General features: G+C 48.8%; 3 protein-coding genes across 3 annotated transcripts; 1 reads left to right on the top strand and 2 right to left on the bottom strand.

The window, feature by feature from the left end:
- Nucleotides 1-4149: 4149 nt before the first annotated feature.
- LOC34619349 lies at nt 4150-6388 on the bottom strand. The gene is made up of 8 exons (XM_026336119.1): nt 6242-6388; nt 5965-6107; nt 5648-5747; nt 5432-5519; nt 5180-5259; nt 4826-4959; nt 4425-4679; nt 4150-4378 (listed from the first exon to the last, which is right to left on the bottom strand). The coding sequence occupies exons 1-8, from the start codon at nt 6386-6388 to the stop codon at nt 4150-4152; spliced, it is 1176 nt and encodes a 391-aa protein (XP_026191904.1).
- A 1593-nt stretch (nt 6389-7981) lies between these two features.
- Nucleotides 7982-9285, top strand: LOC34619348. Its single transcript, XM_026336118.1, has 3 exons — nt 7982-8432; nt 8621-8904; nt 9091-9285. The coding sequence occupies exons 1-3, from the start codon at nt 7982-7984 to the stop codon at nt 9283-9285; spliced, it is 930 nt and encodes a 309-aa protein (XP_026191903.1).
- An 895-nt stretch (nt 9286-10180) lies between these two features.
- LOC34619347 (poly [ADP-ribose] polymerase 1) lies at nt 10181-21596 on the bottom strand. The gene is made up of 30 exons (XM_026336105.1): nt 21516-21596; nt 21174-21312; nt 20992-21133; nt 20634-20697; nt 20423-20494; nt 20095-20184; nt 19347-19431; nt 19100-19118; nt 18623-18724; nt 18384-18428; nt 17954-18062; nt 17396-17506; nt 17122-17292; nt 16634-16730; nt 16422-16530; nt 15849-15959; nt 15692-15811; nt 15249-15338; nt 14952-15022; nt 14450-14556; nt 14038-14093; nt 13843-13894; nt 13557-13640; nt 13173-13334; nt 12708-12893; nt 12230-12331; nt 11738-11876; nt 11150-11286; nt 10564-10632; nt 10181-10252 (listed from the first exon to the last, which is right to left on the bottom strand). Exons 1-30 carry the CDS (start codon nt 21594-21596, stop codon nt 10181-10183), a joined length of 2994 nt encoding a protein of 997 aa, XP_026191890.1.
- Nucleotides 21597-22442: the final 846 nt, after the last annotated feature.

Below are 22442 nucleotides of genomic sequence, written 5' to 3'. Positions count from 1 at the left end.
TTCGTTGGATTTTCCCCGTTGTGCCTCACCCGCTTCTACCCCTAACTGCTGCGCCCTGTTATGTCACTACGTCATGAAAGAATCTGACTATTTCCCACCACACTGCTATGTTTTGGGGTACTGTGTCGAGGTTAGAAGACAAATCCAGTCCCTTCAGAATTCTATACAGCTGCTGCCTTCCTCGCAGACACCCACGCTATAGACCCAAGGTCTAGCAGATTGATGGCCTTCCTGCTCCATGTGGATCCCCAACACTAGCTCTGCAAGACACAAGGCCTTGGTCCGGTGTCTCTAAGTTTTGACCCACACTGCTGCTCACACATGTGGGAAGCAGCGGCCGGCCGAAAGAATTCTTAAGGACCACCCTCTAGCGCCATGTGGAGCGACAAAAACTTCCACCGAAACGGGGTAAATAGCAGGGTAGAAGCGGTGCGGTAGCTTTCTGAGTATGCGCGTAGATAGCTCCCCTGGACCTAGGACCGCTGACGGCTGCAGCACCTGCCGCTGTGCCGGCTGCTGGTGGGTGCTCAAGATTTCCGTGAATCGAACTCCCCCTTTTTACTCAGAATCACAATATTCTACGGCAAATTCCACGAGGAAAAGGCAAGATATATTTATTGACAGCAGGGGTGTCTGTTATGCTCGCTTACCTACTTGAAACCACCACTTCAGAAACAGCTGCGAGACGCTTAACGATAATCTGCTATCACTACGCGGGGAATCGCCTTTCTGGGGGGAGATCTAATCGATAGTTGATATGGAAAAAGGACTCATTGGACAATATCTGTGACCTTGGTAATACAGACGAGTATATGTAACGAAAGCAAATGCTGGTAAGGTTTATTGCCGTCGGTTCTAAATACTGGAGGATGGCACCCCTGCACACCCTACAATACACAGTGTCCTTATATGTTGAGGAGCGAGGGCGTCACTTGAACGGAGACTTGTTATTTGGGTTAGTGCTCTACGATTATGTGGTCCTGTTCCTCCTTGCCCAAGTATGATAGTGCTCCCACAAGGCGAAAAAGTGAACTTACGCAGAAACCCACAGCAACGTCGATGGCCAGTGGAGAATGGTTTTGCTCGCTCTATTTCACGAAATTTCCGCCAACGTGAAATATCCGAGATTCACTTAGAGTGATGAGCTTAGTGTAGCGTTTCATGCAAGGTTTCCGCGGAAGACTCTTAACTCCAGACTCTAAGCAAACTGAATAGAAATTTATTGAGTGCTTTCAAAAGACTTCCTACCTACTTTCCCCTGCCCGCGCCACTCAAAAAACTTCGATGTGAGGGGAAAGGGAGAGCCAGAGTGAGCGTAGCTGCATCCTACACATAGACATAACAACATTACGCCTTATTGTATCGAATTACCAGTACTCTGCAAAGTAGAGGAGCCACTGGAAGACATGCTAGTTATCCAATTCCCTACTAATTCTTAGTTGAGTATGAGTAGAGCAGTAGAAGCTTCCAAGAGTAGCTCAGCCCACTGAAAAGATGCAATCTTGTAAGCGTGTGTTGTGGTAATGCTCTGTGTAACTACCTCCGAACGCTTTGAGTGCTTAGAGAGTACAGTAAAGTGCTCCGTAGCTGTTCCACTCCCCTCAAGTCGGGGACTCTCAGGGGCTTGGGCGGGGGGGAGAGGATACTCTCATGGAAAACATTTGAGAACTTTTGGCGGTCTGTTTTGATTCCGGGGTTACGTGTCTTCGCACAGAGCATTTGAATTTGAGGGCTTCAGGTCGGGTGCGCGTTTATTTACGTCTGAGCACTGCACCCATTTGATCATGGTTTGACGGCATCTGGCGCATCAGCATCCAAAATTGATTCCTACTGTATTGAACGAATGCTACTCTACAGCCTGTTAGATATGTGAACAGCCGAACCAACTAATCGATTCGTTGCTAGTTGGCAATTGAACATATCTAATTAGTGGAAGGTATTTAGTATGTCTAAGGCCGCTGCATGCACCGCGGGTTTCGGCAGTAAATTGTAATGAGCGACTGGGTGTGAGTAGTGAGGCTACTCAAAGCGTGTAGAATGGTGCACGCTAGCTATCACCCATCGATAATGCTTATATTCCTATAAAGGCCTCAGTTGGAGCACTGCATTGCGAATACTCCACGTAATCTCACTCAGTGGTATCCAGTAACTTGGCGTGTAGGCACATATCATGCGCTTTTCATGGTGTGCAGCTAACCCTTCACTGCAAAAATAGAGCCTAGGAGTATCGAAGTCATATAGCTCATGCTAAGCAGGAATTTTGACTAGTGGAGCACATCTACTATCCATTGCCCAAGTTTTCTGTGCCTCCCGAAATACCCCTTTCCAGGTACCTTCCAGTCAGACTGTCGTGTGGTCGATCTCTGTTGTGATTTAAGTGTTAAGCGGCCTGGGATTTCTTATTTCTAAGTTTATTCTCACAACACGCGTTCAAACACGTGGTAATGTACTTAAGAGCATCATATTGTGTGATCATGCATTCGGGTTGGGCTAACAGGTGGCATTTCCCTGTTGCCGGGGATATGTGATATAATTGTTCTATAAGCACCGCAGCAAATACAGGCCAACCCTAATCAGAGGTTTTTGTACCTCATTTTGGTTTTACAGCTAATGGTGGGGGCGTCTAGCAAGGAGTGCAGTTTAGGAGACATTCCGGGCAAAGGAAAACCGACGCTGGAATACGAAGAGAGGCACAAGAGTTTACATTAACAATAGGGCGCAGTGAAGAGGTGTACATACAACCAAAAGATCATACAGCGGATGTTTACCTGTTTCATGTCCTAGAGGCTCACACCAAACGCATAATGTGTTGCTTATTTAATTGATTCCGTGGATCAATGCAGGCCTTGGATTCATCACGAAGAGAGAAACAATCGACATGGTGCATGCAGTAGTCGAGACTTGTTCCCTTGTGTCCTACCAAATTTAGTGCCTGCATGTTCTTATGGGGCTCCCTGCAGTTCTATATCTTTTGTACGCGCCCCTTCTTACAGAGGAGCTAGGGAGAGTCTGCTGCTCAGATGCCTTCAGTGAGCTACTCAGGTGTTACTGATGATCAGTACTAGATGTAGGGAATTAATTACCTGCCTTTTACGAGCATAAGGGAAATGTTTATAGGGCAGTGGGCCAGAATGAGGTCTAAAGCATTTCAAAAGCTCAAGCAGTGGTTTTCCTTGGTTTCGCGGGCTGTTTAGCTGTGCATGTGTACCTAAGTGGGACCACTTCGCTTTATTCATTGGGCGTATCCCTTCCTCCTTGGTGGAGGAGACCGCCCATCATGTACCATTTTTACTCTGCCGTAGGCAGTAGATTTCCTAGTGCCCCTGTCCCCCGCACTAGTTCTTTTGTCGCCGCTATTGTTTCTATTCTTACTTCCATGAGTTGGCTGGGCGGGCCTGAAGTCTGGAGGAGAACCCCCACTTGGCTGCAGAGCGCATGCACAGATGTCCACAGATTACCTATCGGTCGCTTAGCAGAGCTACAGGTACCAAGCGTCCACCTCCCCGGAGAAACTCTCAGTCTGTGGCTTACTGGTTTGGGAGAAGGAAGGCAAGTTCGAGAAACAGGTGTCATGCGATGACGCCAGCATAGCACACATATAATTGCCGCAGAAAGGAGGACGCCTAGGAGGGACACTACCAGGACGATACCTATACACATGAGCAACGGAGCGTAACACTGAGAGCTTGTTTTTCACCAGGAGCAGAGGTACTTCGGAGAGCTGTGTGTTATGTTTGGGCCTATTTACGAGCACCAGGTAAAGACGTGCTTTTGCATCAACCTCTGAAGCATTAATGAATCAAATTGGTTTAAAGACGTATGCAAGGTAGGAGAATGCAATACAGTTGGATCCATCCATCATTCCCTGCTTAGCTTTTTCTCAAAAAAGTGTGGACGGCTACTCGTGCAGATCGTGCGCTGCTCATGAGTGGCTTACTAATTGCCAGTGGCTTGTTCGTTGGCAGTGTCTGATCATTGCTCTGTATGTCAGCCGCTGCACGCAGCAGAGCTAATCATAGTGTTGCATCTACTCTTGATAAAGTGCTTTCTGACGCTTTTTCAAATTCTGGTGTAAGGGCGGTACCATGTATCCAGGCAGTTTGCACTATGCAGCATTTTATGCAGTGCGAGGACTCATCTGCTCCTCAGCTAATCTATTATAACTTCTAACGCGTCACCTTTAAAATATGGAAGAGAGTAAGCACCCAGCACTTCTGTTACCCGAAAAGCTGGTGTCTTTGTAGATGTGCTGCTGTATGGTTGCATTAGAACCGATGGTACAGGGCGACCTGCAGAGGACACAGAACAACAGAGATGCGCGGATCCTTCGTCCCCATCCTCAAGGCGAAGCTGCTTGCGGAATATGCCATGAACTTTCCTGTGCCGCACAAAATGTGACTTATATTTGGTAAAACACACCAAACCTATCTTTGTTTTTAAGATTGTGTGGGATTAAGCAAATTCTAGGGGGATATCGGCGCACCAAATAAGCTCCTTCCAGCACAGCGTATATCAGCATACCTGTCTGAGAACTGCGAACTGCTGGAAAGTTTTCAGCAAGCCATGGGACTTTCCGTGTGAGCGCTCCAGTATCTAGCGCCTGCTGGCACTGCTTAAGGTGCTCCTTGTGCTTTTCAGTATCTGGAGACACGGGGCTGCAGGCAAGGCAATCTGATACACTTATCCACGATGGTGAGATTAGTTGAGTTCAGGAAATATGGCAAACGGGGTGCACCGCTTTTGAGGTATCTGTATGCTCAGGGCAACTGTGCTCTTAAATGCTGAAGAACAAGCAGATATTTTAAGACCACTCGTGCCTCCTTACGTAATGCCTATCGCCGTCCCAACATCAGTTTGGAAGTATTTGGCAATCTGAAGAGCTCTGGGATTCACTAATTCAAGGGTTGATACTAATGCACTTCGCAACCCCAGCAGTCGATCCTCAAAACGGGACACATCCTGGAAAAAGCTCCATAGTGGAACCCACATGCAGAGAAGAAAAAAAGGGAAGGGCTATTTGTACCTCGAGCACTCATGAAAGTTCCTCCAAGAGCTGTCTGCCGTAGTTTAAGGCGAACATAACCCTGTGTTTTACTGGTGCCTCTAGCACTACGCCTCGAAATTGTGCTGAAATTTAGACTTTCCTTTCCCCCGAAGTTTAAGCGATTGTGTCACTTACGTTCTTCATATCATCTGACCAGTTGATATCGAGCAGTTCCAGCCACAGCTCTTCCTCCTGATCCCACTTTGCTTCAACACCTGAAAATCGTGATCCCAGAGAGCAACTGATACAAAAACACCATAGAAGTGACTAAGAAACAGTGCAAGCAAAATGTTGGTCACATGTCATGTGGTTCGAGCATTGCACTATCGGAGGACACTTCGTGAATCCCGGGGAATTTAAACAACGATGAGGCAGGTGTTCAGGTACCTGGGCGTTGCCATGTCTTTTGCAGAAGTGGCAAAGAAACGTGGTCAGATACTCCCGCAGAGCCAGTGATCAGCGGCTCCACCAAAACCTAACCAGCAAAGCACAAGGCAAATAATTGAAGGACGAGCCAATTACTTTTTCGGGCACGTTCCTGGGAGCTCCTGGTCCGCCTGGAGCAAAAGACAGTAACAACGACTGATGTGTTGCGGGGCAGACCTTTCTGCTTCCAAAGTGCCACTGGCCTAACGCGTCGGGAGATCGCTGAAGGATTTCTCTAAGCTGACCCAACTGGTCATGAGCAGGTATGTCGCGAATCCTGTAGATTGCATGAATGATCAAATACACACTTTGGCAGGAAAGATAGGATTTGTCTGGCTGCCGATACCTTCATCACCCTGACTGTCACACATTCCTGGAAGCTTTGTATTCCGTTTTCGACCCATTTCGATCAGTGTGCAATAGAATGCAGTGGAGCTGGAAGGCATGGGTAAATATGACTTTTACAGTCTGCAGTCAAACTGGAAGCTGCTCACAGGAAAGTCCAAATTGTGCATTTTGTTGGTTCGCGGTCGTCGGGTCTGAGCTGCAGAGGAACGACCCTTTGAGAATTTACTCCGAATGCGTTGGCCACTTGCTGTGCCGCCTCTCGAAGAAGAATTTGCGACTCGTAGTAATGCTGGAAAAGAAATAGCAAGACACAGTGCGGATATCATACTACAATTTACGTCCATACATTTTTAAAAGACTAACACCTACTGCACAGCTGTCGGAAGCTTTAAAGAAAAAAAAATTGGGGGAACTTTGACCCACTATTGCAATTTCAGAGAGGGAAACATTGAGCAGTTTGACAGCCAAAGCCTGATCAGAAGCCTGCAGACTCCTGCTATTCATTCCAGGATCCAACCGGCCAAAAGATACGGCAGATCCTAGTTGGGGGCCTCTGCTGGTATATTGCATTCTGCTTTATTCTATTTGCCGGGAGGTTTCATGAAATCATGGGCAAGCGCGTATGTTTGTGTAACTGAGGATTTTTGTAATTTGAAAAAAACTGATGGCGCATGTAATGGGGCCTCCCTCCAAATACTCGAAGTGTAGTGCAAATGACACGTGATTTTGCAGCCCTTCGTGCTGAGCTGTCATTCACGGGGGAAATTTAGTGGAAAGTACTACCGTCGCATGGGACCGGCTTCGAAGCGCTGGGCCATGAACACGACGCTGGTGCAAATAGGCATCGTGAAAGATTCCGAGAACAAAGAAGTATAAAACAACCACAGTGATGCCGCAATTGCCATAAATAGCGAAAACTATGCCTTGTCACCGTGGGTCCCTGACGAGACGTGACCCCAGTACATCCCTGACTTGGTGCATGCAACGAGACGTACGCAAAAGTAAACCATTGGGGGAGTTCTCCACTAGTGATATCATAGGTATTGTGGTACGTTTAAGAATTCGGGGAGATACAAGCATCATACCTAGTAGTTTCTTATGCTTCTGTTCACCGCGAGAAAAACAACGGCAAAATTAGTCCGTTAGGAGAATGCAGTGCCTTGAAGGCACATTTTGTACACTAGAGGGATATGAGCTCGATAGTTTAGTTGAGGTTCTTCCATTAGTCCATTAAAACATGGAGAAGGCTAGCCGCATCCTCCCACATCGCAACATCTATTGGTGTGTACGAGGCGACGTCCACATTCACATTCATGACTGTAGACGCCACCTTCCAACTGGCAGTATCCCAATAAACTCTACACTTCATGCCTGCTTATTCCTAAGATCTAAGTCACAACTCAATTTTTGGAAATATGTAATAATTGTATGTTATTGTGGAATGAATTGCTGTCGTGCAGCTTGGGCCAGGGCATGGATCTCGCGGATGAGTTGATTCATGACCAGTCACACAATTTCAACCTCCAAAGATACTAGGCAAAGAGCAAAAAACGGACAAAAATGTCCCTACTGCTCGATGGTGGGTGTACGGTCAGCACCAGGGCGGTTCTGCACGGGATGACAAAGTCGATTGCTCGCCAGCCAGGTCATTGTCCATGCCGCTATGCGCCCCTTCCGACTTGAATGCCCGATCCGCCGGTTTTCCTCCATTTCACCCTCTCCCTCCTCAAGAATGCAAGCTCTTTGTATAAAATGTTGATATTCTGTCTCATTTTGCAATATACAACATGAAGATGCCGTCTTTCAGCTTGAACTACTGAAGCATCTCGACTGCGGTGGTCCCCGCGTTGCTGTTCGACAGCATACAAAGCACTCCACGACTGTATCCCGTGCATGTCTTGACCTGTTGAATGGAATAAGCCCAAACATACTCCAAGGTACACCAATATGATGTCCGTGCTCGATGACCTGCGGTACCTCCACTAAGCTGACAAGCCGCTTAAAAGCCGGAAGCGCAGCTCCTCAAATTAATGATAGCCAAGGCTCCGATTGCTCTATTCCTGCGCACTCCATTGTACACCACGGGAAAAGTTGTATGGCTTGGATACTATTTGCTTGATACATGTGAGGCGGGAAAGGATACTCCATTAACAAAATTCCGCAATGGAATTAGGCAAATTTGGTGGGCTGCAGCTACCGTTGGGGGCTCCACTTCCCCACCCAATGAGTGCTGATCCAAAATCTCCTCTTCCAGAGACCCCCCGCCTTGAGGGAGCTCTGCATGGGATAACTGAGGCTGTACAGGGACCGAGCAACACCACGGATGGCGATTTCTTAAAGCGAAAGGCCCCCGAGCACATTGTCGTGGGAGAAATTCGGCAAAATTTGGACGACTTGAAAGCTGCAGTGCTGAGTTACTATAGTAGGCTGTACTCTCTGGCTGGCCGCTCTATCAATGAGAGACTTGATAGACTAGCAGCTCCCCCCTTCTCCAACAAAGCAAGCACTCGCCTACCTCTCGCTAGAGGTTCCCGCAGCACATCAAAGAAGCACCAAGGACTTTCAGTTCCTCCCCCGGACACGTGCTTTGACTTTTTCGCGGAGGAACATCAGGGTTAGTTTCAACATCACTTTTGACCTTGGAGAGTAACTCACGTTCCTCTCAGCACTCTAGACAACTGCCCTTTTGTCTAAAACGTCGTGCTTTTATGAAGGGTATATCATATGTTACTGCTACTCCCTATTAGCCTTGCGCATTATCAATTCAATTATTGCTGTGATCAGGTTCAAAGGAACCGAAAGATGGGGACCTGGTTTCAAAAGCCGAGGATCCTTCCCTACAGAGGCGTTTCTATGGCATATCCCAGCTCCCAGGGGAGAAAATCGACAGGGAGATGGTGGGACATGACAACTTCCTGGGCCGGCAGCTCAAAGAAACCCGCGGAGGTCACATAAATGAGTTGCTAGGCGACTTGCGTTCTAAGTGCTCCGCAGCCACCAGCAGGCTCAACCTCATTGGCGACCAACTGGAGAGAGAATGTGAAGACCCAAACCTTAGAGAATGGGAATATACAACACTACCACAGGTTTGTCAAAGCCCTCTGTTCTTCTACAAGGAGTTTGTTAGCAACGATGATGCTGGTTTTACTCTGCCGCAGATTGCTGCTCCCACTGCGAAACGTTCTCTGTAGAGTAATTGCACCACATACGCTACCGACAAGTAGGCAAGAGTCTTAACATGTATAAGCAACATATATTGGTCTTTGCTTCAGGTTCGCCGCAAACCTGACTTAGGCCGTGATCCCCAGCTGCGACGCCATTTATTGACATTGTATCGGGACCTCTCCCACCAGTCCCAGACAAACCAGTTGAAGATCAACGCTATTCAGAGCAAACTGAAGGTGTTGAACCTTCACACACAATCAGACATGATCAAACTCAAGTCTGATCCCAGAATTGCATTCTAGTATGGTGTATGTGGGCACGCCACAAATCTGTCCCTCCATCCAATGTAGCACAGCAGAGGAAGATCTAATTAGAGGTGGCTCTCCGTAATTTGGAACATAAACTACTCTCCGAAAGGCGTAAAAAAACACTAGCAGCCATGATTCGCTTCTGCTTTTGATTTCCAGAGCACCAACCAGTTTTCCCTATACTGCTCATGGCCATGGAAGATAGCAGGTCGTGAGATGCATTAAGCCAGAGATGCTAAAACTCACGAGCACTGCATGTTGTGGGGGTGAACTAGCGCGTACTGTGTTTGCAGACAGTAATTCTTAGTTGGGTTTTACAGAACTTTGTTCTTCTGTGTGCTGCTCGTTGCATGTTAGAGGACTGACTAGTTACGCCACAGAGGAAAGGGTTTCGAGATGCGTCGGAATCCTTGAAGCAGGAAGGGGCAGGGTGTACATCGAGCGAAAGGAGCTGCCCAAGCAAAAAACTAGCTGTAGGATCAACCAGTCCGACACAAATATATCCACTTTGATTCGTAACAATACAAGCAGCGTCAAATAAACCTAAATGATCACAGCAATGAGTCCCACAAACTAAAACTACTATCCGCAGTCTTTCTGGGCGCCATCAACATTTCGGCCACAGGGCGTTGTATGTTGTTGGAATCGTGCGGTGGGCAGGTAGACACCAAAGATGGAATAAGACAAAGCATATTTGCTCCTGCCTGAGGATTCGCCATATAGGACCCGCAGCGGTCAAAAGCTACTGGGATCTTCCAACATGTTTATTTTAAGCGGCATTTTATGTAGCTCAAGAAAACCGAAGCGGGTGGCTTCGGCGTTACAACAAAGCAAAAAGGAGGAAACGAGGAACAGGATGATTGGCAAGATTTGAGAGAAACGAGAAGACTCAGAGGTCGTCGAGATCAAAGGAGGCGAATTCGAATTCCACATGAATCAAGTAGCGAATTTTGACTTGACGCTGCGGCAGAAGCCATACACAAAAGCTGGGTTTTTCCAAAAGTGTGTGGGTAATTCCCCTTATGCAAGAAGCACTTAATAATAATATTTAAAATGATCATTTAAATTGCTGAAATGCTTCCACATTGGTGGGGAAATGAGTGGTAGTACTGATAGCAAATAATGACCACCACAGAGATCAACGTCGGAGGCATAGTTCCATCAACAGGGAAACTGCCTCACCTCCCACAAACGACTTCAATAGGCTGTTCAAAAGCAAACAGTGCACGGCCGAATCTATATGGTACTCTTTAGGTATATAGAGCCTCTCACCGGGTCGTATACTACGTATTCGTTGTACATAAGGGCGGCCTCAGGGCTTCCTGGAGTTTTTGCTTTCACCTGTGCCAACCACAACTTCAGGAACACCTCCTATTGCGTAACCATCGAATATTCTAGAGCGTAGAAGCTTCCAGAGCTGACACTCAAGGTTTTGGCCTAGCGTCATACTGTTGAGCCACGTGGCGAGTGGATGAAGAATATAAGGATAACTATTTGGCCCCTGAGCATCTAGATTGTAAATCACACTACACTGCGCATAAGATACGGCCCAAGATGCAGAGCCTACAAGCCAGCGACGACTCATTCCTCGGGCGGAAATATGGTCAAGAAGAAAGCGTACGAGAAATAGGACATTTGCACATGTGGAAACTTACAGATTTGGATGAGTGAGTGAAGTAATTAAGTGTATGCATGCTATCTAGCTTATTCTCATTTTTATTTTCTTTAGCCGCATGTATAAACCAGCACCTTAAAACAGCCTTCTTTCTGCTCTTCATTGTCGTAGCACAGTTTGGCATCTATGATAACTGTTCTATGCGTACAGCACATAGTGGCTTAAGCCCTTCATGGTGCTTACAACATCAACCGCCTTGGAGTTGTTCCAGCTCTTCCCACCACAGACTCTCACGGCCTTGCCGTCTACAACTGAAGGGACCTCATAGTCGGCTTCTGGGTTAGGACACATGCGGCCTACACCGTGAACACTGTCCTCTCCTAAAGTAACAGAACCACAGACAGAAAGGAAATGACAGAGGGAAGCAGGTGACGAACAGACTGAGGTACAGGAGGAGAGCAAGCATATTCACACAGTTGCACGGCAATCACCGCAGGAGGCACAAATGTAGGTAACACATCTGAAGAGGCACCATTTCAATTCAGTTAGATAATTACATCGCACTAATAGGGTAAGAGCAGCTGGTTGGCTCTTCCCCCGTCATATTCAGCAATTATGATCACAGATAACATTAAATGCCTTCGGAAAGCTGCTCCCTATTGTTCCCTTTTCCCTATGTGCTCGGCAAAGGCCCAAGTGGCAGCATAGCCTGTACGCCGTTTCCTGTTACGGGTGAAGCCAGAGGTTGAAAGGTGTTCTGTTATTAATGTATTTATCCGCCAGAGTACCGCCAAGCATCCCAAGCCGTGGATTCTGTATTCTGGTCCCCACCATCTGCTTTGCATTTGGCTGCCGCTTCGTAGTCCGCCCCGAGGAGCTGCCTTTGATTTCCCAACGCTGCCTCACACAGAACCAGGAGACCATGAGGCTGCTGCGATGAAGCGAAGCAATATTGCGAAGCCTTGCTAACCTGAGGACATTCACGCAACCGGAAAAATCAAGCCATTCATTTCCTATCAATAAAAAAAGTAAAAAGGAAGACGCTAGTGCAATCGAGCAAGTACAGCATGTAGAAAATGACAGGTCGAGGACACTATAGACTGCTACCAGTCGCAGAGGAGCCCAATTAACGTAGTGGAGGGCATGCTGCAATGTAGGCGGTTGAGCGACTATCGTAGTTAAACCAACGCCTCTTTCCGCGAAGTGCCGGGTATTCCTAGCCCTAAGAGCTGTCGTTAGTTTTTTTATGTAAACTTAAAAGGCTTCACATAAACGTTTCTGTTCCGCTCCATCAGTCCATTTACGTTAACCATTGTTGCTGACCATATCTGCAAAGTAGATCCCTTTATCAAACATGTAGCCTGAAGAAGGCGCCTCAGGGGGTGCAACCTGCAGTCCTTTTGCGAGGATGCTTGGCCAGTTCGTCTGAGATGTTGCAACAACTCACAAAATACTTTCATGCATTCAACCTACATGGATTTCCCTCCAAAGCACCGTGGGAAGGAGAGAGTAGGGCGGGACCCAGTCACTTCACAGTGCCCCTACAATGATCGGAGACATGCCACTGCACAATCAAATTTCTAAAGTCTGCTCTGTCTGAGCTGGTGCGAAGACAAAGAACCACTGGGCAGGCAGAGCCCAATATAATAACAAGCGAATGCCACCCAAAAGCCTAACCAACAACATATTCTGCACGTTGCGGCATAATGTAGTCTATTGGACGGAGGGGTCCTGCTTGGGAAGATCACGAGTGGAGTCGAGCCCGCCACGATGCAATTGGTGTTTGTTCTCTCTCCCTTACCAGTCTCGAGCCATGCCACAAAAGCATTCTGTTGCCCATTTCTCTATTAAAGCGCTCTGTCTCTCCTTTTCTGTCGCATTTAAACACACTTCGTTCCTTTAGCTTCCACGTATTGTGCGTTGGTGCATGCGTATTGGAGATTAGACGGCAGACCAACTGCCGCTCTTCGTTGCCCTCCGGCAGGGGCTGAGACACCAAGACTGAATGGCATGCAAGACCATTTGATAGTTTTATACAAGCCAAAAAATGTATACAGGCAAATAGGAGTCACATAGAGGAAAGAATTCTAGCAAGGCTAATGGCGACTGCAGAAGAAGAGTTGACAGCAATGGAACGGCATTAGTTCAGGGAGAAACCTCGCTTCTATGAAATTCCAAGAAGTAGAGTTGGAATGGGGAACAGGAGTAATGTGTCATAAGTGGGGTGTTTTCTCCTTTTTAATCATAAGAATACTGCGTGCATCACCTCCAATTTGCAGCAGAGCTGGTCGTATTGCGCGTCAAGGGGATGCCTGTCCTTGGCGTTTAGTAGGGCGTCCGTCAGCAGCGACTGGGCCACTGATACCTGAGAACAGAATAATAAGAATGAGAGGAGAGGGTGCATAAGTGCCTTAAGAGGTAGATACAACTGCCAGTAAAAATGACAATAGTTGGCGAGATTCACATAGAGAAAGACGTGATAGCAATTGGGAAACGCCAAGAGGGTGACACGGCCAGGCAGGGGGGAACACAGTAGGTAGCCAATTCATCTTGTGCTTGTCTGCTTGTTCTGCCAGCGCAAAGGCATAATCCAAAGCAAACATTCTTAACGAAAGAGGCTAGAGATGCCACGTTACAGCTGCTTTCGCACTTCAAGTAGCTGTTCCATCATTTCAATCTTTGTCCTCAGCTTTGCCAAAGAATCCAAGATCGGCGGCTTTTGGGCATACGTAAACTGAATCACAAAGTTGGAAGCAAGCACGGTATGGTCTTTCTGTCTGATTCTTCCGTCAGTCCCTTGGTGTGCACCAGCTCATCGCGCATCGTGCCTAAACGTTCCCTGCCCAATGCACAGATCCGTTAATTCATCGTCCGCCATAGACACTTTAGCTGTCTCCATCTGCTTGCAGAAAAATCCTCAAGTCCTATAGCCGTACAATGTGTGGAATCTTGATATAGAAGCGGTTGGTTGCATCGGCCAATTTGGTTCTGAGGGAAAAACACAAAGGATTTTTATCAGCTTATTTTGTCTACTCGGCAAAAGGTGGGGGGGGCAAGAAAGTGTGCTACTACATATAAACGAAGAAAGGAAACGAGCAGCCAACAAATTAGGAGACGGAAGTGCAGCTTACTGATATTTGAGTGTGCTGGTCTGGACAGCATCTTCGCGAAGTAAATTTTGAATTTCCTGAAGGCAAATGATGGCAGAGAAGGAAGGACAAACGCGAAACACAAACGTCACTGGAAACACTTCACCAGCGCACATGCGAGGGGCAGTCAGTACCACACAGTCACATAGTCAAGCTCAGAAAAGAGAAATGCGCAAGGCTTGACAGCAAACGAACAGAAACCAATGAATTGAGGTGCATGTGGGCCTTTCGTGAAAAGAACCTGTTAGCAGAGAGCGAGCAAGAAGCATCGCGAAGATAATTAGATAGATTCAGTGCATAGGATTGGGCAAATTGTCGCTTCTTGGCCTTTAGAGAAGACAGAGCTTATGAACGAAGGCATGCTGTCCTTTCGTTTGTGGGGTTGCCAACAAACCTGAAGGACTGCGTAGCCTTCTTGCAGTTGTTTTTTCGAGATTGATTCGATTGGCAATTTCTGAAGATTGAGATGCTGCTCTTTCAACAGCTTCTCCGCCAAATTTCCTTAGAGAAAAATAAACAGACGAATGAACTACGGATAGTAAGCCGCAGAATTAGATAAAGTCGCGAACGTAAATGGTGAACAAGACACGAGATTGAGCGGAAGAAGAAACCAGATGCCAAACAAAGGATGCCTGCGGTAGGCACGAAAGGAGGAAAACGATGGACGAGCGAAAAGCGAAAGGGTATACGGGAGAGCGACGACGCCCCCATACGAAAAGCAGCAAGAGGCTGCCTGGAAGACAGCGACGCAGAAAGAGCCATGGACTGGAGAACAGTCACGTATGAAATGCGCACATAGAAAGGTGAAGGCAGAGGAGTTGTGACCAATGCAACACATGCAGCTACCATCGGCATGAAAAGACTCAGAAACATGCGTAGCTTTTGGATGCCCTTACTATCGAAGATGAGTTCAATTACCACCTTCACCTCGGGCTGCAGAGTACATTCCGCCAGGCAACTACTGGCACTGCACAAAGCAGGAAAACAGCAGGGGTCCTAATCCCAATGCGTATGCGCTCGCGTCTGTCTGGCTGCTATGGCGCATCTTGCCCAGTCCGTTAATCGGTGTGCCTCTCTACTTTTCCTGGAAGCAGGACTACGAAACACCAGCTCCCTTTAGTGTCGATGATGGCACACATCAAAAACACGCAGTGCTGATATGTGGAGGCACGCAAACGCTCTTCTTTTGGTACCTCGCTTCTTCTGTCTTAAGGCGCTTCTGCAGAGGCTCCACTTTCGCCTTCTGCGCAGTCTCGTACCCCGCCAGCTCCACAAACCCATACCTTTACAGCGAAGAGGCAAGAGGGAAGACATGCAAGCGGCATCGCCGGAGGGAAAAGGCAGCAGAAACACACCAGGGAGCGCCTATACATGGCGGGAGAAGGGCTGACGCTTGCATGGCTGGACAGAGGCCTCTGCCCAGTGAGCGAGGTGCAAGAACACAGGCGAGACAAAATCAAACATACAAAAAAGGCGAAGGGCACAGCGGCACGCAGACACACACACACACACACGCGCAGTGCACGAAGGGAGGCCGGAAAACACACTGCAACATGACCATAAATGATGAACTCATGCATATATATATATATATGAACATAGCAGTGGGGAGACAGAAAGCAGGAGCTTGTCGTACCTGCCAGGTTGCTGGACAAAACTGAATCGATCGTCCCAGTGCGTACCGGTGAGCCCCTGAAACTTTGTCTCGAAGGCCTCTGCAGCAACAGACTCGTGATAAGTGGCAATTATTCTCAGGCTGCCTTAGAGACACATCGGGGAAAAAGAGCTGCCACTTCACCCTTTTCCGCAAAGACCAAGGAAGAAAGCGCAGTGCAGAGAGGACAGCGAGAGGTGCAAGGATCTTACGGATGGCGCTGTCTACGTCTTGGCCAAAAGACTGCTGCCTGCGATTCAACACGAACGTTTAAGTAAAACAGGGCATGAGCCAAGGGGAGAAAAGAGGAATTTCTCTGGGAAGACGAGAGGAGGAGGCTGAAGGAGACTGACAAAGACGCAATTTACGTGAAACGTTGCGCATGCTCATCTCAGCGCGTGTTTTCGGGAAGACGTAAAAAAACGTGTTCGCCATAATGGCATTCCTTTTTTTTACTTCAATCGCATGGGATGACTGCCACATACAAGGGTGGTAAGCCTCTAGCCACATCAAAAGCTATCCCTGTGCGAGGTAGGAGATTCTTGCATCTGCCAGTGCAGCACCCTTGGCTTCCCTTGTATCCACAATACTCGAGTTCGTGAATGGCGCAGAAGTGCAAGGAAGCCATAGCACTTGCGGGTGCAGCGGTTTCTGGGGATGATGTATGCATGTACGTGTGCATGTATGCATGCTTGTGTGAGTGGGAGCTTACCGATAGTCATTTGTGAGTTTATCATCGGCTCCCAGGCGCCCCCACTTGGTAAAAAAATGATACGTTTTGCCTGTTTGAACGATTTGCATCGCGTAATACTTGTTGATGCCTGCAAAGGAAGTTGCACGACTGAGATGATGTAGGGACACAGAAGCAGCGAAGCACGGAAGCATTGATACGAACAAACATTTGAGGGTGTAAGCGGCGTGTACCGGTAGTGATGTCGGTGAACTGGGTGCAGCAATTGAACGCGTTGCCTAGTTCATCGATGAAGATCTTTCCTCCTTTCTTGCTGAACAGTGGATCCACCTGTCAAGAAGATGCACCACACGCACACTGCAAGGCGGATAAAGAGAAATGCCGAAGCGCGCAAAATGTGAAACATGAAAAGACATGGAAAAGTAGGAAAGAAAGCTGGTGAGTGAAAAAACCCTAAGGACCAGAAAAATCCCATTGTAACCTCCTGTACTGAAGACGGCTTCGTGTTTTCTCAGATTGGCGCGTTTTCAGCAAATTGCACGGAGGTACATTCCACAGTGCCCCAAGCACAAAGCAGCCACAACCAGGCGCAGAGAAGAGCTTTCTCCTCTTTGTGCCTCCCAGCCACACCCCCAACTCCAAAGCCGAACGCACTGAAGCCAGTCCAAGCACTGGCTTTTAGTGCGTTGCTTGAGGGAACTCGCCACGGGAGCCTGCGGACCTGCAAGATCGGTGCATCTTTGGCAATTGCTGGCCTCTTCACCTTCGCGCTGCTCCTTTCCTTGTTTTTCCTGAGTTGGCGGAAGCCCTCTGCAGCGCTCGGCAGCTCGTGGGCCAGTTTGCCTTCGACGACGTAGTATTGTGCATACTTCTTCTTTCGCAACAACAGGCCCTAGAGGAGACAGTGGCACGAGCAAGCACAGCTCTGGAAAGGCAACCAAGAGAGTAAAAGACAAGCTACCGTGAAGGAAAAACAATCAGGGGGGAGGGCTGACTGTGGGTCTGGGGTCTGGTCCGTCATGAGGCCCCTTCCACTTTCGGCAATCCGCCAGCTTGAGTTTTGGTTCGGCATCTTTTCTTCTTATTAGGCCTCGCACGAACGCGCACTGCAGCAGAGCGCCAAAAACGCACACGATATACAAGGCTGAAACGACGAACCGGGGAAAAGGATGCATGTCAGGTGTTCTCGCGACACCCCTTGCCATCAACACACGCATGCAGGCATGCAGTGCTGCACTGATGAGGAAGATCATACCGCAGGCTCGAAGATGCACTGCTTGCACGTGTTGGCTGCGTGAGTCAGCAACCAGGAGTGCAGTCATGAAGTAAAAGAATAGCAAAGGTACATCTCTATGCGGTGTAGGGCGGGGACTATGTGCAACGCATGCTCACACAAACACCCACACCGCTCCTGGCTCCTGCGTTTATAGAGCCCATCTTTTAGCAATACTTGTCGCGGGTTCCTAATTACTCCCCTTTAATTACTTCGTAAAGAGAGACGTTGCGCTACTGTGAGACCTTTCTTGCAGGCCCAGCGCAGCCCGCTTACGCACATGTACGATGGGCACTCCTGCCGCCTGTGCATCTCTATACTTCTTGGTAAATTGATACGCATCTCCATCTCCCACCAGCAGAAAGGTCGTGCGGCTCTCGAGGTGATCCCTGCGAAAGCGGAAACGGAGGGCAGAGGCAACGATTAAGGACGCCCCCCTCTTGACCGCACAAACACAAGCACTCCACGTGAGAGGAAAAGAGGGCAGCTATGCAGCTGTAGGCTGTCAAGAAGGGTGGAAGAGGGTGCAGCAACAGCCGCGAAAAGTCCCTCTGGCATTGCCGATGCCAGATAGATGGGCGAGAAAGCCAGATCCGTAGAAAGGCGACAACCCGCAACGCATGCCAGTCGTTGAAAGACGCACAGGCAGCAGCACAGGAGCGGTAGGCGAAAGAGGGGAAAGTTCAAATAAGATATGAGAAAATGCTCACGTATACTCCCCTCCGTGGCGCTCTATCGAAACTTGAAGATCCTGCCTGCAATCCAGTCGCGAGGAACAATGGGAGGCAGGCCATGCACGATTACATGCACACCCCACTCGTGGCGGACGGAAAAGGGAAACACAGCGCCCTTTTAGAGATAAGAAGTAAAAGGGAGAAAAGCAACAGGGGGAACACAGAGTCACGAAGATAAGTGCAACGGAAGGAAAGAGGCAGCATCCAGGTCTGACTTGGAGGGGTCCGTAGTTCCGACAGACGTAAAGCTTAGTCCCACAAGCTCCATGCCCGGAGGAATTTCGACTGCGTCGGTTGCAGCATTTTCCTCCTTAAGGCTGACAATACAGACAGACACTGCCTATAAATATATGCGGATATGCATACGTATGCACCTACCGACACGATGAGGTGCTGTCACTCTCTTGCGTTGGGAAAATCGGCCTCAGGGTAGAGGAGAAACAAGAGCGTGAAAGCAATTGGAAGCCGTAGACGGCAAAACGGACGAAAGCAAAATATAATGCCTGCTCCTATGGGCCTGACCCCAGAGGAGAGCAGCAGAGTTTATACAAGGGCAGAGCTCCCCCTGCCTGAAATGCATCAGCAGTTGCGGCCACTACGCAAAGGCAGGGTGAATCCAGTCCTGAGATTCCAGCACCTGACCTTCACGAACATATACATGTGTGTATGCATGCAGGTAGAAGACAACGTACACTTTGGGAGAAGGAGAGCCTGAGAGATAGCACCAACACCAGGAGACAGAGCATCCGCGATGAAAGCAAATAAGATGACGAGGGAATGAACGAAGGACCTCAACCATCCGGTTGCCACTCTGTGCCGAGGGTTGAGAAGAATTTTACACCATCCGCACTGTGTAGCAGCTTTTGCTATTTATTTAGGCCCTTAAAGTCCACAAAATTCGAGGGGCGGAGGCGTATATTGGTAGGGAGTACGACGGACTTAGAGGGTTGCCCAATTGCATGCATCCCTCGACGTTTACAGGGCATTTCCATTTCTTGAAGACTGGAAATCTCTTCGCTTCGTCCTGAGCGGCAGCATCAGACAGAGACGGGCAGTTCCAGTTAAGAAAGGGTAAGGAGGCATCAGAATTGAGTGCAGGACAGAGGGAGGGACGAGGGGGAAATTTCTGTTCGACAAGAATTGCCGAACAGAAATGAATAGATTAGTTGAATTTGCTCAGCACTGAGGTGCAGATGTACACATATGTATGCAGGATTTGATACTGCTGCATAGTAGCCTTTGAGAATGAGACAGGATAGAAGCAAGTAAGGGCCTCCTCTGGGAGAAAAGCGACCATGTTCAAGAGGTGTCGAACCGCATGGATGCACTCACTGGCAGCACCAGCAGGTCACGGCGCTTTAACTCCTCCACAGAAACTCCCGTTGCCGAATTGTCGCAAACCTCATCAGGTCGCAAGATGTCCGAGAGTACAAAAGAAAAGACGCATTTTGTGGTCGCCGACACGTACCCCTTGCACCGGACCTCACCCCCATACTGCACAGCGCAGGCACACGCCTGAACCGCGATACCAACAAACGCTCTGAATAAAATTACCCCACCCCTCCCCCTTCCGTTGTATTATCCTTTCGAATGGTTCATCCCATCCAGTGCTTTCCTCCGGCGATTTAGAGAGAAGGGGGTTTCGCTTTTTTGGGCGCCACCCCCGCCGCGCCCCCCCAGCACGCACTTGAACGAGTGTAGAGTTGCTGCATATCGGACACGGAGGAAAGCGTCCGAACATGAATCCGTCAGCCACAATATGAGCCGCCTCTCCGATCTGAGGCGAGACACCCACAGATGAGAGTCTCGTCTACAGCCATGACACCCAAGGGAGCTCCCCTACCGCTACTGTACGAGACATGGAGCGGCCGCGCTTCGCCGCTCGGCGGAAGAAGAATCCACAGCAGCCACGCCACGCCACACACACACACGGCAGACGCTGCTATGGGCAAACACAAAGATCGACTGCCAGAAATTCACAATACGGCCTCAGGGTTCTGGTTGGCAGATCTGACTGATATTTTTTTTTCATTGTATGGAATGCTATTCGCGTCCAGGATCGACAATAACTGCTTCTTCGGAACTTCCTGAAAACACACGAGTTTAAGGGCGGAAAAGACCGACCGCGTGGGCGTGCGGCCACTCTGTAATTCAACTCCATTGCATGCAAATAGAACGGCAACCTTTGCTGCAAACGCTGTTGCCGCGATCTCTACTCTCCCGTACCATAAGCATCGCCTTTAAGCTCCATATCGCGTCGCTGCGTCTCCTCACTGCCTGCACTGCCGGACTGTGCACAACAAGCACCGCAAAAGGCATGGAAGCGGCGAGCAGAGGGATGCATGCTGCACGAAGGGAGGGGGAGGGGGAGGAGGGAACGAGAAGATGGGTATTTGCATGATCGCAAAGGGCGTGCGTGACCCACACGGCATCATGTGCATTTGCATCCTGCACATGTAATGGGCAGGAAAAACGTTTCGCCTTGGCCTGTCAGGGTCGCTGGGTGGCATGAAACGCATGCATGCATGCCATGTAGGATTCAGGGTTTGACGCAAAACGATGTGCACACGAAAGCTTCGCTTACTGCTCCTCGTTGATTTTCACGTTGAAGCTCTTTGATACCCTGAGTATGTCATTCCACCGGAGGGCCTGCCACACTGCAACAGGCAAATCGCAACACACACGCCCGTGGAAGCACATAGGTTCTCTTCTTCCCTGCAGTGCATCTTCTGTGCCCCTTCTGCCTGACCCTTTTCAGCGTCTTACAACGAATATCCTCCAAGTTGTCGGTGAACTTCTTTCCGCAGCGCAAATGGTACTTAAGCTCATCGAACCCATCGTGGAATCGGCTCCACACCTTTCGAATGAAGCGGAGAGAGTCTAAGCCAATTCGCCCATCGCAACCCTGAGAGGGTAATCCAAGGAAGCGAAAATGTGCACACATATATATTGCAGTGGCGAATGCACCCTCTGCTGTGGTGATGCTGCTCCCTCTTTGACCATAAACACGCTAGAACCGCAGGGAAAAGCCAGCCGTCCTCTTAGTCTCGCAAAGACAGGCTCTTTACAGAGCCTGTCTAGAGCTGGAGTGAAGAGACAGAAACATACCTTGCAGATGGCGCGATCTGTGGGTGCATAGTCAATAGAAAAGGGATTGGGGATGGGGGCCGGATTTGTTCTTGGCGCCATCCTGACAGGCGCTAAGGGGTTGGTTGCTCCTTATTGTGTGCAAAGGCTAGAACTCCTGGGGCAGAGCCCAAGCAGTGTTCTGCCCCCGTTTTTCGTATGCACACGAAAGAAACAAGAGGGACGGCAGTAGAAGAGGGAGGAGCTGGATGGGCAGAGAACACTTTAATGGCCAGGAACTAGCCCTTTAAGCCACCATTTCAACGTATTTAGGGCCCTGTATATGCGCTTGTGCCAATCAGCTGGCGGAACCACTCGACACACTCGCCTGTGGGAAAGAGGGCAAGGAGTCAGACCTGTTGACCCTCCGCATAGCCTCACTGAGTGGGCTCTTGGATAAATAAAATGAGAAAATTAGTCTTGTTTCAATGTAGACTAATTGCCTGCATAAGAGAGATGGCAGATCGAGGTCCCGGAGGTAGAAGAATGTGGGGTTGTTGTTGCCCGACGCCACCAACAGAAGCACAAAACTGCGTACACCAGCATGCAAGCATGGGCCTCCCTGCCAACACACTGCATATCATCAGCGCACCCATTTGTTTCGAAGCAACCTATTCCTTCCGCCAGTCACAACAAAGTACGCGCGTTTTGAGTGAGCAGCTATCTTCGCCAAGAGCTGCGGAAATGCCTGCGTTTCGTCCAGCCCTACAGAAGATCCACATTCTTTTAAGTGTATAAAATTAATGGAAGCTTTTGAATCCAAGTTGCAATGGGAAGTTTAAAGCACCTGTTATTCAGGTCTTGCCCCCCAGCGCCGTACTTCATAATATGCCCTCAATAGACACGCACCTCAAATTTTTTTGGTTTCACAATACAATGGAGCAATTCCTGTAATCGTTAGATTTAGTG

The sequence above is a fragment of the Cyclospora cayetanensis genome, unplaced genomic scaffold (genome assembly GCF_002999335.1).
Source record: "Cyclospora cayetanensis isolate NF1_C8 unplaced genomic scaffold, CcayRef3 CcayRef3_contig_93, whole genome shotgun sequence".
Classification (NCBI taxonomy): domain Eukaryota; phylum Apicomplexa; class Conoidasida; order Eucoccidiorida; family Eimeriidae; genus Cyclospora; species Cyclospora cayetanensis.
This window is presented reverse-complemented; position numbering and strand designations above follow the sequence as displayed.

Excerpts from the sequence above, each read along its gene's own strand:
- LOC34619349 (XM_026336119.1), bottom strand. The coding sequence starts at position 6,388 with ATGCAATATACCAGCAGAGGCCCCCAACTAGGATCTGCCGTATCTTTT. Across the intron at positions 5,260-5,431 it reads AAAGACATGGCAACGCCCAG|GTGTTGAAGCAAAGTGGGAT; the intron begins GTACCTGAACAC and ends CACGATTTTCAG. Across the intron at positions 4,960-5,179 it reads GGTCAGATGATATGAAGAAC|GATGTGTCCCGTTTTGAGGA; the intron begins GTAAGTGACACA and ends AGCTTTTTCCAG.
- LOC34619348 (XM_026336118.1), top strand. The coding sequence starts at position 7,982 with ATGGAATTAGGCAAATTTGGTGGGCTGCAGCTACCGTTGGGGGCTCCA. Across the intron at positions 8,433-8,620 it reads TTTCGCGGAGGAACATCAGG|ATGGGGACCTGGTTTCAAAA; the intron begins GTTAGTTTCAAC and ends AGGAACCGAAAG. Across the intron at positions 8,905-9,090 it reads AATATACAACACTACCACAG|GTTCGCCGCAAACCTGACTT; the intron begins GTTTGTCAAAGC and ends TCTTTGCTTCAG.
- LOC34619347 (XM_026336105.1), bottom strand. The coding sequence starts at position 21,596 with ATGGCGCCAAGAACAAATCCGGCCCCCATCCCCAATCCCTTTTCTATT. Across the intron at positions 11,877-12,229 it reads GGATCTACTTTGCAGATATG|GTTAGCAAGGCTTCGCAATA; the intron begins GTCAGCAACAAT and ends GAATGTCCTCAG. Across the intron at positions 10,633-11,149 it reads ACTCCAAGGCGGTTGATGTT|GTGAAAGCAAAAACTCCAGG; the intron begins GTAAGCACCATG and ends TGGTTGGCACAG.